At 43.6% G+C, this 13,932-nt stretch overlaps 1 protein-coding gene across 2 annotated transcripts in view; it reads right to left on the bottom strand.

Moving 5' to 3' along the window:
• LOC131538360 (NLR family CARD domain-containing protein 3-like) overlaps positions 1–13,932 on the bottom strand; it is a 63,114-nt gene that overhangs the window by 16,235 nt on the left and 32,947 nt on the right. For both annotated transcript variants that reach the window (XM_058772193.1, XM_058772194.1), the window contains one exon: positions 4,639–4,797. In XM_058772193.1, the coding sequence (XP_058628176.1) occupies positions 4,639–4,797 (159 nt within the window). The remainder of the gene's footprint in view (positions 1–4,638; positions 4,798–13,932) is intronic.

The raw sequence follows: 13,932 nt of genomic DNA, 5'->3' as shown, positions 1-13,932 counted from the left end.
TTGGGCTCGGTGCTACAGGTCTGAGGCTATTAGCCCCGCCCGGCCCATTTAAAGCACTGGCTTGTCTCCCCTTGATTGGTTAATTTGATTCCAGGTGTGTCTCCTTTAGTTCCTTGATTGTCCTGTCTTTAAAACCCCAGTCCTTTCAGTTAGTGTTTGTCGGTCTTTGAACGTCAACCTGAGTGTCTACCCTACCTGTGATCTATGTTCCTGTCTACCTATTAAACTCCCGTGTTGCTATTCCTCGTCTCCTCGTTCCTGATTCCCGGGCTCCCCCGTGAGATTGTGACAGAAAGACCGACCTATACAGTAACCTCCGTGTTTGTACCCTCCGTTTTGTTTCCGTTTTTACCCAGTGTTTTTTCTTTCCGTTGTGCATCTATGGATCCCTATGTTCGGCCCGAATTCCTCCTCCTCCTGCTGGAGCAGGGGGAACGATCTCTCGAGGACCACACCAGACTATTCCTGATGATAGCTAATGACACCAGCTACCCGGACGGCACGCTCTGCTCATTCTACAACGCAAGTCTGAACACCGCGTGCAGAGCGCTGTCGTCCGAGGATGGTCCTCGAGAGGATTTCGCCGCCTTCGTGGAGTGGATTCTGGTGAGAAACGGATCACCCCTCACCGTCTCTCCCGAGGATGATCTCGCCAGATCCACTCCAGACCCAGAGCCCAGCCCACCAACTCCCAGCGGTACGGAGCATCAGCCCGAGCCCACCGATGACGGAGAGCCATTCCCCGCCGCGATCTGCGAGCCAGCGCGAAGCCGAGCGACTGAGCGGAAGATCGCCCCGGAAGTTGAGCCCAACACGTCAGATCAGGTGCGAGCGGCGGCGGTGCCCATCGCGAGGGAGCCAACCGTGGACGGTGTGAGCGCGGAGTGGAGCTCCGCCCCCTGCATCACGGCTGAGGATGAGCTGATCATCTATCTGGGGCTGCTGGACATGGAGGAGGATTTACTGGACTGGGAAACGGATCTGGAGGTCAACGTTTCCCTTCACCAGCCGCCGTTCGCGGTCCAGGAAAACCCGCCGGCAGAAAGTATGGCAAGCCCGCCGGCAGAGAGTATGGCAAGCCCGCCGGCAGAGAGTATGGCAAGCCCGCCGGCAGAGAGTATGGCAAGCCCGCCGGCAGAGAGTATGGCAAGCCCGCCGGCAGAGAGTATGGCAAGCCCGCCGGCAGAGAGTATGGCAAGCCCGCCGGCAGAGAGTATGGCAAGCCCGCCGGCAGAGAGTATGGCAAGCCCACCAGAGCCGGCCCCTCGCAAGAGCCCGCCAGTGCCTGCCCCTCGCAAGAGCCCGCCAGTGCCTGCCCCTCGCAAGAGCAAAGAAGGCGCTCCCAAGAGTCTCCGCTGGTTCCGTCCAGCACAGCGCTTTCCGAGCGCCCCCCAGTGCCTGCGCCAAGAAGGCGCTCCCAAGAGTCTCCGCTGGTTCCGTCCAGCACAGCGCTTCCCGAGCGCCCCCCAGTGCCTGCACCAAGAAGGCGCCTCCCTGTCTCCGCGCTGCAAGAGCGCCTCCCTGTCTCCGCGCTGCAAGAGCGTCTCCCTGTCTCCGCGCTGCCAGAGCGCCCCCAAGGGTCCGCGCTTCAAGAGCGCCCCCCAGTGCCGGCCCCTCGCAAATGCCCACCCTCCCACCCGCTCCTGCCTCCTCCACCGCTGTCGTCTGGCAGCCCCTCTGCTCGTGCCCCTCGCAAGTGCCCCCCAGTGCCTGCGCCACGAAGGCGCTTCCAAGAGTCCCCGCTGGTCCCGTCCAGCACCGCGCTGCCAGAGCGCCCCCCAGTGCCTGCACCAAGAAGGCGCCTCCTGTCTCCAGCGCTGCAAGAGCGCCTCCCTGTCTCCGCTGCAAGAGCGTCTCCCTGTCTCCGCTGCCAGAGCGCCCCAAGGGTCCGCGCTTCAAGAGCGCCCCCCAGTGCCGGCCCCTCGCAAATGCCCACCCTCCCACCCGCTCCTGCCTCCTCCACCGCTGTCGCCTGGCAGCCCCTCTGCTCGCCTCAGCCCACCATCAATACGGTGCGAGCCCCACAGGACTGCCATCCTCCAGCATCGCCGGGCTGGAGTATCCTCACCTCCACCTCCAACCTCCTCGGCCCGGACTCTGCCTCGGCCCGTTGACCCAGCGGCTCCACCTCGGCTCCTAGCTCCCTCGCCTCCACCGTCACCCGTCGATCCTCCAGCTCCACCAGGCTCCCTCGTCCCTCCGGCTCCGCCTTGGTCGGGCGTCGACCGCCATCGCCTCAGGACTCCGCTCCTCCGGCTGCACCTCGTCGCTCCGTCCCACCGGCTCAGTTGGGCTCCTTCCTCCCGCCAGCTCCACCTTGGTCCTCAGTCGCTCCGGCTCCGCCCGCGGATCTCCGGAGCTCCGCCGCCTCGGTCGCCAGAGCACTCTGCTCCACCTTGGCCCCGGATCCTCGGCATTCCCTGGCTCGCCGGCTCTCCGCCTCCGCCTCGGGCTCCTCCACCACCTGCTCCGCCGCCGTTGGTCGGCCCCTGGAGTCGGAGGCCATTCCTCCTCCATGGCTCCTCCCTCCGTCGGCTCCACCGTGGCCATCATCATGGCTGTGGCCTGGGTCTGGCCAGGCTCCTCCTGCTCCGGGTCCCTCCTGTCTCTTCCCTGGCTCCTCCCTCCTTCGTTGCCTCCCTGGTCTCTGTCTGCCGACCTCCTCCCGGTGGTCCGTCCTCCTCCTGAGCCTCCGCCATGGTTCCCACCCGTTTCCCCCCCCCTCTGTTGTTCCACGGTGCGAGGACGCACCTTCCGGGAGGGGGGAGTAATGTCACGTCCCTGGACTGTCTTGTGTGTGTTTTGCTCCCCATGTGTGCCCTGTGACCTAGTTTCTGTCTCCCCTTGATTGGTTAATTTGATTCCAGGTGTGTCTCCTTTAGTTCCTTGATTGTCCTGTCTTTAAAACCCCAGTCCTTTCAGTTAGTGTTTGTCGGTCTTTGAACGTCAACCTGAGTGTCTACCCTACCTGTGATCTATGTTCCTGTCTACCTATTAAACTCCCGTGTTGCTATTCCTCGTCTCCTCGTTCCTGATTCCCGGGCTCCCCCGTGAGATTGTGACACTGTCATCTAGTGGTAGGGAATACAAATGAGATATTACACTATATTAGGAACTACAGTCTATTTAATGAAGTATGACGTCTTGTCGCAATTTTGCGACTTTGGCGCTTAGAGGGTTATGTGTTCACAGTTGCTATCTCGTTGTGTTTGTGCATCTCCTATGTTGGATTATCCCCTGTGTTTTGTCATTAAAGACTGTTTGAGCTATTTCGTGCCTCCTGCGTGCTACCTGCATAGACACACCGTGACACACTGTCACTCTCTATTCCATTTCTATTCTAAATACTATTTCTATTCTATTCCATTTCTATTCTAAATACTTCTTTAAAAAGAAAAAACATAGCCTCTAACACTAGCATTTTCTATTCTTTTTCTATTTTATCTACTTGTTTTCTTTTCATTTATTATAAAAAATGACCCTCTAACAATAGCATTCTCTATTCTTTTTTTATTCTTTTAACTTGTTTTATTTTTAAGAAAAGACCCTCTAACACCGTGTCCTAACTACACGCGACACGTGATAAAAGGTATCGGTTACACTTTATATTAGGTGGCCTTAACTACTATGTACTTACATCAAAAAATAAGTACAATGTACTTATTGTATTGAAAAACACTTTTACTGCTATTGAGATGGCATACGGGTAAGGTTAGGGACAGGTTTGGTGGTATGGGTAGGTTTAAGGGTGGGTTAAGGTGTAAGGGATGGGTCAACAGTGTAATTATAAATGTAATTTCAGAAATTAATTACAGATGTAACTACATACAGGTATTTTTAAAAATATGAGTACAATGTAAAAACATGTATGTACACAATAAGTGCATTGTATCAAATGATTAATTTAAATGTAAGTACATTGTAGTTAAGGCCACCTAATATAAAGTGGGACCAAGGTATCTTTTCCATGTTAACCCTCTGGGCTCGACAAACGCGTATACGCGTTTTGAGGGAGATTTTCCTGATAAGGCCGAAATGAGCTTGAATGACTTTTTTTGATCGTCGACCTGCTTTCTCTTCTTCCAGGCCTTAAATTCCTCGTGCCTGAAAGTTCCGCTTGAGAAAAGGGAGCGGGCCGCTACATTACTTATGTGAACTGCGTTAGGCTAACCGAGACTTGTCACAGCACTTACATATTATTGCTCTTTTGTTGGTTTTGATTGCTTCTATTGTCCTCATTTGTAAGTCACTTTGGATAAAAGTGTCTGCTAAATGACTAAATGTAAATGAACTGAATCAATATTGCATTTGCATTTGTGCTATTCAGGATAGAAACAGCACTCGTGTAATATTGCACTTGTTGCTTGCATGATATTGCTTAACTATATCATATGATGCAAATATGGGATAAAAACTCATACAAGGGCATTTTTGTACATAAGTCTGGGGCGAGGCAGGTGCGTTTATGATTTTTAACAATATTTTTTCATAATTATTAATAAGTTAAAACATGTTAAATCAATAGCTCTAACATATACACATACACATACACACACACACACACACACACACACACACACACTGGTCAAAAGTTATATATACAAACACACGAACAACTAAGGAGGTGAAATAACATACTTGAGTTTGTCCAGTGTGGAGTTTGGAGAGAGCAGCTTGACTCCTGAATCTCCTGGGTGATTGTAGCTCAGATCCAGCTCTCTCAGGTGTGAGGGGTTTGAACTCAGAGCTGAAGACATATAACGACAGCCTTCTTCTGTCACCATACAGCCAGACAATCTACAAACACAACAATAGTTCACATGACATTATTTTGACAATCAGACATCTCTTTCACACATTTATACCTATTTTAGACATGAATTATCCATATATGGTCATGTCTTAAGGTTTACGGCCATACTTTGAGTTTAAAATATATTTCTTACTGGTGTTGCCACTCAACAAACAATGCTCCAGGACAAAAGACCTCAACTTTTTATTTAAATTTATTTGACATCACTTTCTGCTGTCCTACTTCCCACTTCTTGTAGATCTACCAAGAAAGGAACATATAACCTATACATATAAACTATAACATATAACCTATTTTTTTATAAGGGATTTTTAGGGTATAGCATGGTTTGCAGCATGTGGTTTGATTGAAGCTTTTGGTATTGTAGCTGTAAAATGCATATTTTACTGAAAATTGTCACTGGTGTTTCTGATCATGTTAACAACCTCGTGTGAATGAGCTAATACACATATCATGATTAACTCTCCTTACTGATCTTATCTTTTCAATAAGGTGCCGTGTACCAACATGGTCTAAGGGAAGGAGACGCTGACAGAAAACCCCTGACCCTCCTAGTAAGGGGGTTGGGCGTGGGGGTAGCTTCCCCACCCTGCAAAAAGGAAATAGCTACAGAAACGTCGACAAATAGACCATCCCTAGTCCCTATCCAGGGACACCATCATGGGCACATGGAATGTCAAGACCATGTACCAGAGCGGGAAGGCCGCCCAGATAGCAGCGGAAGTGCAAAAGTACAACCTTGCCCTGCTAGGTATCAGTGAAGCCAGATGGACGCAGTCCGGTCAGAAAAGGCTGACAAGTGGGGAGACGATTCTAAATTCCGGACATGAAGAGGAGAATGCCCCCCATACAGAAGGTGTAGCACTCACGCTGTCACCAGTGGCACAGAGAGCGCTGATAGGCTGGGAACCTCTTGGACCAAGAATTATCACAGCAGCCTTTAGAACTAGGAAAAAGATCAAGCTCAACTTCATTCAGTGTTATGCACCCACTAATGACAGTGACGAAGAAGAGAAACAAGAGTTCTACGACCAACTCCAGAGTGCTGTGGACAAATGTGGGGAGCGAGACATCTCCATCATCATGGGCGATTTTAATGACAAAATAGGAGAGGACAACACTGGATATGAAGAGGTGATGGGGAGACACGGACTAGGGGAGCTGAGTGAGAACGGGGAGAAGTTCGTAGACTTTTGTGCCCTAAATAGACTTATCATTGGAGGCAGCATCTTTCCACACAGAAGAATACACAAAGCAACGTGGGTCTCACCCGACCATATTACAGAGAACCAAATAGACCATATCTGCATTAGCAAGAAATTTAGAAGATCCCTTCAAGATGTTCGAGTGAGGAGAGGAGCGGATGTCGCCTCAGACCATCATCTGCTTACCTTAAGAATAAAGCTCAAGTTAAAGAAAAGTCGCACAGAGACAACTAGAAAACAGCGCTGTAATGTAGGCCACTTGAGAGAGACTGGAGTGAGAGAAGAGTTCAAACTGATGCTGTCCAACAGGTTTCAAGCACTACAGGAGCTGGTAGATGACGAGGAGGCGGCCACCACCAGCAGTGGAAGGCAGTTAGAGAGGCGCTAAACTCAACTTGCAAAGACACTGTAGGATTCAAGAAACACCATCACAAGGATTGGCTGTCGGCACAGACCTTGAAGAAGATAGAAGTGAGGAAGCAGAAGAAAGCAGTTGTTAACAACAGTCGCACGAGAGCAGCTAAAGCAAGGGCACAGGAGGAATACTCGGAAGCTAACCGCGAGGTGAAGAGGAGTATCAGGGCAGACAAGAGGGCCTACATAGACAACCTGGCAGCAGAGGCAGAGAAGGCAGCAGGCAGTAGCAACATGAAACAGCTCTATGACATTACCAGAAGACTGACGGACAAGTATGGCCATACAGAAAGACCAGTAAAAGATAAAGAAGGCAAGCCTATTGTAGATAGAGCAGGCCAACTCAACAGATGGGCCGAGCATTATTGAGTTATTGAATAGACCTACCCCACCCGACATCCTAGACATCCAGCCAGCAGAGACAGACCCAGTCGGGAAGAGATCAGAAGAGCAGTGGCATTTTTGAAGAATGACAAAGCAGAAGGCCTGATGGCATCCCAGTGGAGGCTCTGAAAGCAGACCTAGAAACAACAGTAGAGCTGCTGTACCCACTATTTGGATAGAACTGGGAGGAGGAGGTGATGCCGGCTGACTGGAAGGAGGGGTACCTGATCAAGCTTCCCAAGAAAGGCGACCTCAGTAAGTGTTCTAACTACAGGGGAATCACCTTGCTGCTGATTAATACTGAATAGAGCTGATATGGGGATGCCGCGATAGGTGTCGTATTCCTGTAGGTAGATGTGATCAGCTGAGAATCAGCTGATGCAAGCTTGACTCACGTGACCTGCCAGAACTAACGCTAACGCTTAATTTCTGTCAGGACCACTATCGTCCAAATGATAGATACTTAGCATTAAGTTTTGGTTTGGCTGTATGGTTCTGTTCTGTGCAAAAACTCCCTGCCCATCCATGTAGCCTGTCATGAATGAGCAGGGAGAGCAGCAATAATAACCCCCCCCAACACAAACGATAGGCCAGAACGGCCCAAACTACAACTGATGGCATTCTGGAAGGAGCATATCCTTCTGAAATAGCAGAGACTGGGGCAGCAGCCCCTTACAGGAGAAGGCAGTGAAGGGGTGCTCTTCTTTATAAGCAGCTAAGAAGAGCAGCAAGCCCCTTTAATGCAATACCTGAAAAAGATGCAGAAAATTTGACAGCTAATTGACCCACTAAAATTGGCAGTCTAATTTGCATCAAACACAGCGTACTGCAACCTGGCCTAAAAGCTTCAGCATCCATTTAAAAACTCTATAAAAACAGCATATAATAACTCAAATCAACTGATCAGTTTACAGGTTTGTCGTCTCGTCTCCCATTGACATTATGCTCGTTATGTTACGTGTCCTCAATCTGACAACCCGTGTGAGCGAAGACAAATCCTTATCAATACACTCGATAGCTTTGTTACAAGCATGTTGCTTGCTTAATCACAGCATGTTGCAGAAGTCAGAGAAGCTTAAGGAAATAGCAGTCCCAATAACTAGATGAGCCATAAGCAGCAAGCATATTTCGAGAGTAGATGGCCTAAAAAACAGCTTAAACATTAGCTTCTTGCTGTTGCAAATTTAACCAAGTACCAGCACTTGCAGTACAACCAATAGCTTAAAGCAACAAGCAGGTCTAGCAACAAACATGATACTGAGCACTAGATAAGCCCTGAAAGCAAGCACAATCCCAATACCCTAACAGCTTTAAAGAAAAGAACTTAGTAGCATAGACTGGGGCAGCATGCTCTTTAAGAAGAAGAGATGCAGCGAAGGGGTGCTCTTCTTTAACCCCTGGGGTCGACAAACGCATATATGCGTTTTGAGGCAGATTTTCCTGATAAGGCCGAATGAGCTTGAATTACTCTGCCCTTTTTGATCGTACAGATAAGAGCAATACACCATTCGAATCTGTAAGGGGTCTACTTTTATTTGTATACACTCATAATAAAAACTAAACTTTGTGCTTTTGAAGAATAAAGAAAACAAACAGGGTGCGTTCTCAGTCTTTACTCTCTCCGCGAACTGCTTTTTGAAACGCGTCACTAAAATGAACTGTAACTCAGCAAATACTTCACACAGAAACATGAGAAATATAACTATAGAAAGCTTGACATGTCTACTCTTAAATGAAGTAAGTCTTACCGAAAACAAATAATCTGTGATAAAGTAATCCGTATGAAACCAACAACAGGTCCAGTTTTTCCGTCTGGTCTCATTATCTCTAATTAGGTGACGCCCACGCGCTGCTCGTGCTATTGATATTACAAATCTCCACGTGAGACACGCGGCATGTAAATGCTCACATCACCGTAAACAAAGCAGTAACAGGTTCATCTCGGATGCTTTTCAGTTTTGGAAGAACACGCTGTGAGGAATTTCTATTTACCTCAGAAACGCACTGAGAGGAAAAAGCCTTGTATGTACCTCAGAAGACGCGCTGAGAGGAAAAGCTTTGTTTACCTCATAAACAGAAGGCGCAGCTGGAGCTTGCGGAGGAGATCTTTTATATCATATAATGTTTCTTATTGGCATTAGATAATGTGTTGTTGTGACATAAACTTGAACGCATTTATGAACTTTTCCCAAACTATAACTCCAGACTAAAATGTGTGAAATCAAGTGCAACATTTTGAAATATGATAGGCAACCTTTCATTGCATTTAAATGTTGCATGATGTGAGGATAGTTATATGTTCTATAAACAATGATATAAAAGTAATGTCTAAGAAAGTTTAGACCAATCTTTACTGTGAAATAGCCTACTCTGTTTGCAGATACCTGCTCAAATATGTTTATAATGAGCTTAACAATAATAATTTGGTTTCTCAGTTATAAAATGTTGTTTTTGTATTGTATGATAATACATGCAAAGCATGTGTGCATCAATAGTCAAGTTTCCATCCAGTTTTTGCTCTGTTTTGTTATCGACAAAGAGAATATGCATTAAAAAAACTTTGCAAAATTTGCTGTCTACAGTCTGTTTCCATCCAACTGGCCTTTTACAGATAAAATGGTGTGCGTGATGACGTCATCCCTAAACAAAATGAATTGTCGCATAAGTTTTGGTTTGTCGCGAAAAAAAATTGCCCTTGAGCTGTTTCCATACATAATTTCTCCTATTGCGTAAATTATAGGCTAGTAGCCTGTTCTTCATCCATTTGAAACAAAACAGCCTATTATTAAATTGTACAGGCCTAAATAAAATTATTTTTATTAACAAGTGTCATGAATATTTATTTATTTATTTTTTTTGTACTTTGTTATAGACTATTAGATAGATAGGCTACTTAATCAAGCAATAATCATAAACAGGTGCAGTTGTATTATTATTGTTTTTTTCTGATTAATGTTTATAGGAAATAGGAATGTTCATTTCGATTATTTTATTTCTCCTAACTGACGGTCGTTAAGCCATACCGTTAACCGACAGGATTATGTTAAATTACAATTCAATTAAATTTAAATTGATAGGTGGCTGTGACCCATTAAAAATACCTAAATTTGTTTTCCAGGGATTCATTTTATACACGCAAAAAGCAGCATAAACAACATGAACGTGAGGATTCACATGCACGCACCTGCAGCGCTTCTGTGAACAGAGCAAAACATAAGCTATTTTATATAAAAGAAATAGGCCCATATGCAAAATATATATTTCTAAATAATTAATGAATGAACCAAACGAAAAAAAAACAAAAAAACTGTGCAACAATTAGCAGCCTATATGGAGAATTTTGGTTCATTTTTACGATGCACTCTTGAGAAAGCGGCGTCCTGTTTGTTTCCTTTATTTCACAAAAGCACATGTTTTGTTTTTATTGTGAATGTACACAAATAAAATAAATATTTTGAACAGTTTTGAATAATGAAGGAGTAGGCTATTGTAAGTTGTTTCCACTTTTAGAAGGAAAAAAGAAAAAGAAAAGAAAATTCAAGTGATCGTGCCGGCGCCTCACGCGCGCAGTTAAGTATATTCGACAACGCAGCCTGTTCATTGTCATAATAAAATACAGTCAGCTAAACATATTGAAAAATCATGCTATTTTATTTCCCCTCACTCCACAACAAATCCTTTAAATTGAATGGTAGAAAGAACTCAGAACAAAACATGTTACTGAATAACTGCCTTAAACAACGAGCAATATTTGACGATAGCATAATTACCAACATAGCATAAGGCAATGAGAGTGAAATAAGAACTTAGCTTAGCTTCGTGAAGACATTCAGAGATGAATAAAGGGTTAAAAGTTGTTATGTGGATGCTTTAACCCTCCTTGATATCTTTGCTTCTTCCAGCCGGGAAAGTCAAGTCAAGTCACCTTTATTTATATAGCGCTTTTAACAATACAGATTGTGTCAAAGCACTTAACAGTATCAAATTGGAGGATAGAGTGTCAGTAATGTATAATGATAAGATTAAACACTCAATTTTCAGTTAAAGGCATTTCATTATTGAATTCAGAGATGTCATTGTCTAGCTCAGTTTAGTTTACATAGTATCTGTGCAATCAAATCGGCGATAATCGCTAGAAATTAAGTGCAGATCTTGTGTAAAAGTGTTGTTGATGCAGTCACATTAGCACATCTGCAGCAATGAATTGCGGGCATTACAGGCAAAAGCCCTATTCGGACGGGATTAGTTTTACAAGGGTAGATGGAGTAATGTCATTTTTACCTCAAGACGTCTGTAATATTAATGGCCAATTCGCACAGGATAAGAAATCTCTGTAAAACTACCAGAAGTGGGAGGGGTAACTTGAAATGCGCTCCCCCGTAACCTACTTGTCGTCATGTACGTTGCTTCTGGACATAACTGTTCTTAATTAATAAATTGTTCGACCACACCTGTGATACACACACACACACAGGTCGGGTCAAACGATTTATTAAATTAAATTCTATTGGTAATAGGCACTTACCTAAAGCCAAAAGAAGTTTCGTGGCTTTCAGCCTTCTTTTTGATCTGAATGGTGTGTGGAAAACTACTTTTAAACAGAAAATGGCGGAATATTTACGTACATATTTACAGCTGGTCTATTCGGATGGGATTAGCATTACCTTAGGTAATTTCTCCGGACCTTTTTACAGAAGGTAAAAGTCACCGTAATCTTTACTGACATTGTCTGTAATGATTACTGAGATGGTGCATTCGGATGGGACTGAAATCACTGAGAAGCTCTGGTAATAAATAATTTTACCCCACCTTTCCATGTAAAACTAATCCTGTCCGAATAGGGCTAAAGAGTCTATGTCAATGATATACCGTTGTGAGAAGCAGTACTTGCTCAGGTCAGTTCTGAGTCTATCAGCTTATATCAATCACGGAAAATTCATGTTCAAGTTCACAAACTTGTTGAATCTGGTGAGAAATCTGTGGGAAACAAACCCCTGAAAATTCCTGATTGAATGCTTTCCCATAGAGATGGAATTCGCCGTCTAATTTGCTCCTGAGCAAGTGGAAAAAGCTGCTGATTAATACTGAATAGAGCTTATATAGCAATGCTGCGATAGGTGTCGTATTTCTATAGGTAGATGTGATCAGCTGAGAATCAGCTGATGCAAGCTTGACTCACATGGGGCCTGTACCATGATGGTGGCTGCACAAATTCAGGGTTACAGGATTAGTATTGAGTTGACACATCCAAACCAGTCCATGTTTACATTGATTTTAAATAAAAGCTTAATAATTACTATTAAACTAAGCTGGCTTGTGTAATGATTAAGGGTATAATTATTATATAAATAATATAAAATAATTATAAAAAATAATCATCTCTAAAAAAGGAAATAGCGTCCTTTAATTTGGAGTAAGAGAAACTGGAGGAGTGGCTTTATTGCGTCAGAGACGTGTCACTTTGCTTGAAGCTGATTGGTCAAATTTCGGTTTGAGATCTCTAAACCAGAACATAACCTGCCCCGGAGCAGTTTAGCTGTAGAGCGCAAGTTACTATGGCAATGAACACTGCTAAAAGCCAAACCACTTTCATGGTACCTAAAACCCAAAGTTGGCACAAACTAAACTGAAACTTACCTGGGTAGCCAGCTAAACTGGCTTCATGGTACAGGCCCGTGACCTGCCAGAACTAACGCTAATGCATACATATTTAGGTGGTGTAATATCATAATAAAATGTTTTAAGATAACCCATGTTATTTAAACTACTAAAATACCCTAAATAGACTATAATGAGCAATAATTCACCACACGCACTGCATAGGATGATACAACGACAAATTCAAGTGCACCTAATTATTTATTTGTTTAGTTATATCATTTATAATTATATATAATGTTTCTATTTGCACTTGCTATTATTGTCTGCCCATTTCCTTTAAAAAATCCAAACTGATGTAATGAATAAAACATTTTTTATAATTACCCAAAGTTTATTGGTGTTGTTCTTATTCAAATTGTAAATTATATAACTAAACAAATAAATAATTATGTGCACTTGAATTTGTCGTTGTATCATCAAATAACATGGGTTATCTTAAAACATCTTATTATAATATTACACCACCCAAATATTTATTTATTTCCTTGTAATTCTCATTATCATTGCAGGCTGGTTTATATTCAACATTAAGAAGTGATTAGTAGCCTGCTTAAAATAGCCGTGTACTTAAAACAACAGGACATAAACATAGTTGATGACTAAAAATACCGTATTGTCCCGAATATAAGACAATGTTTTTTTTCTTGGAAATACATCTGAAAAAACGTGCTCGTCTTATATTCGGGGTCTAGACTTTGACATTTCAGTAATACACCCACAACAATAGGTGGCGCCAAAAACGCATATAACGAGTGTGCCATGAAATATGTAATGTAATGTGTGTTGTAAAGTCGTGACTGTCATGTTAGCCTGATGGGAACAAACTTCCTCTGTAAGTGATTTTAAAACATAAGACTATACCCAGATTTGAAGACTACAATAAGATTTCACTTCTACTGATAATAAAATTTTGGTAGGCTACTATGAGATGGATAGCCTAAATGTTATATAATTCAGATGGGCTACCTTTTATTTCAATGGTATATCAAAAAGTGTATATTTTCCAATGTCATTGTTGGTACATTTTACCAGTATTTACCATACTTTTAAAATAGGAAAAATGTGCAATTTGAAAATAATTTAAGAAAAAAATGTGTTTTACAGAGAGAAAAACAAACAAACAAACAAACAAAAAACAAACAAGATTTGGTTTTCAAAAAGCCTTTTTCCAAAAGGTACATCTGGAAAAAGGGGGGTCGTCTTATAATCAGGGTCATCTTATATTCGGGACAATACGGTAATCATTTTATGACTTTAGACATAACTTTGTGAAGACAGTGGCATAATGCAGTAATATAATAATTTTTTTTTTTATATCAAAACAGTAGCTATGTGCATGGGTAAATTTTACCCTCTGGCGTTTTTAGGTATACAGCCACCTCTGACGGTTGAAGATTTAAACAGCTTGACTGAAAAACTGAGAAACGCTGTTGGCTGTTGTGTGACTGCAATTTA

Source organism: Onychostoma macrolepis, chromosome 04, assembly GCF_012432095.1.
Source record: "Onychostoma macrolepis isolate SWU-2019 chromosome 04, ASM1243209v1, whole genome shotgun sequence".
Taxonomy (NCBI): domain Eukaryota; kingdom Metazoa; phylum Chordata; class Actinopteri; order Cypriniformes; family Cyprinidae; genus Onychostoma; species Onychostoma macrolepis.
This window is presented reverse-complemented; position numbering and strand designations above follow the sequence as displayed.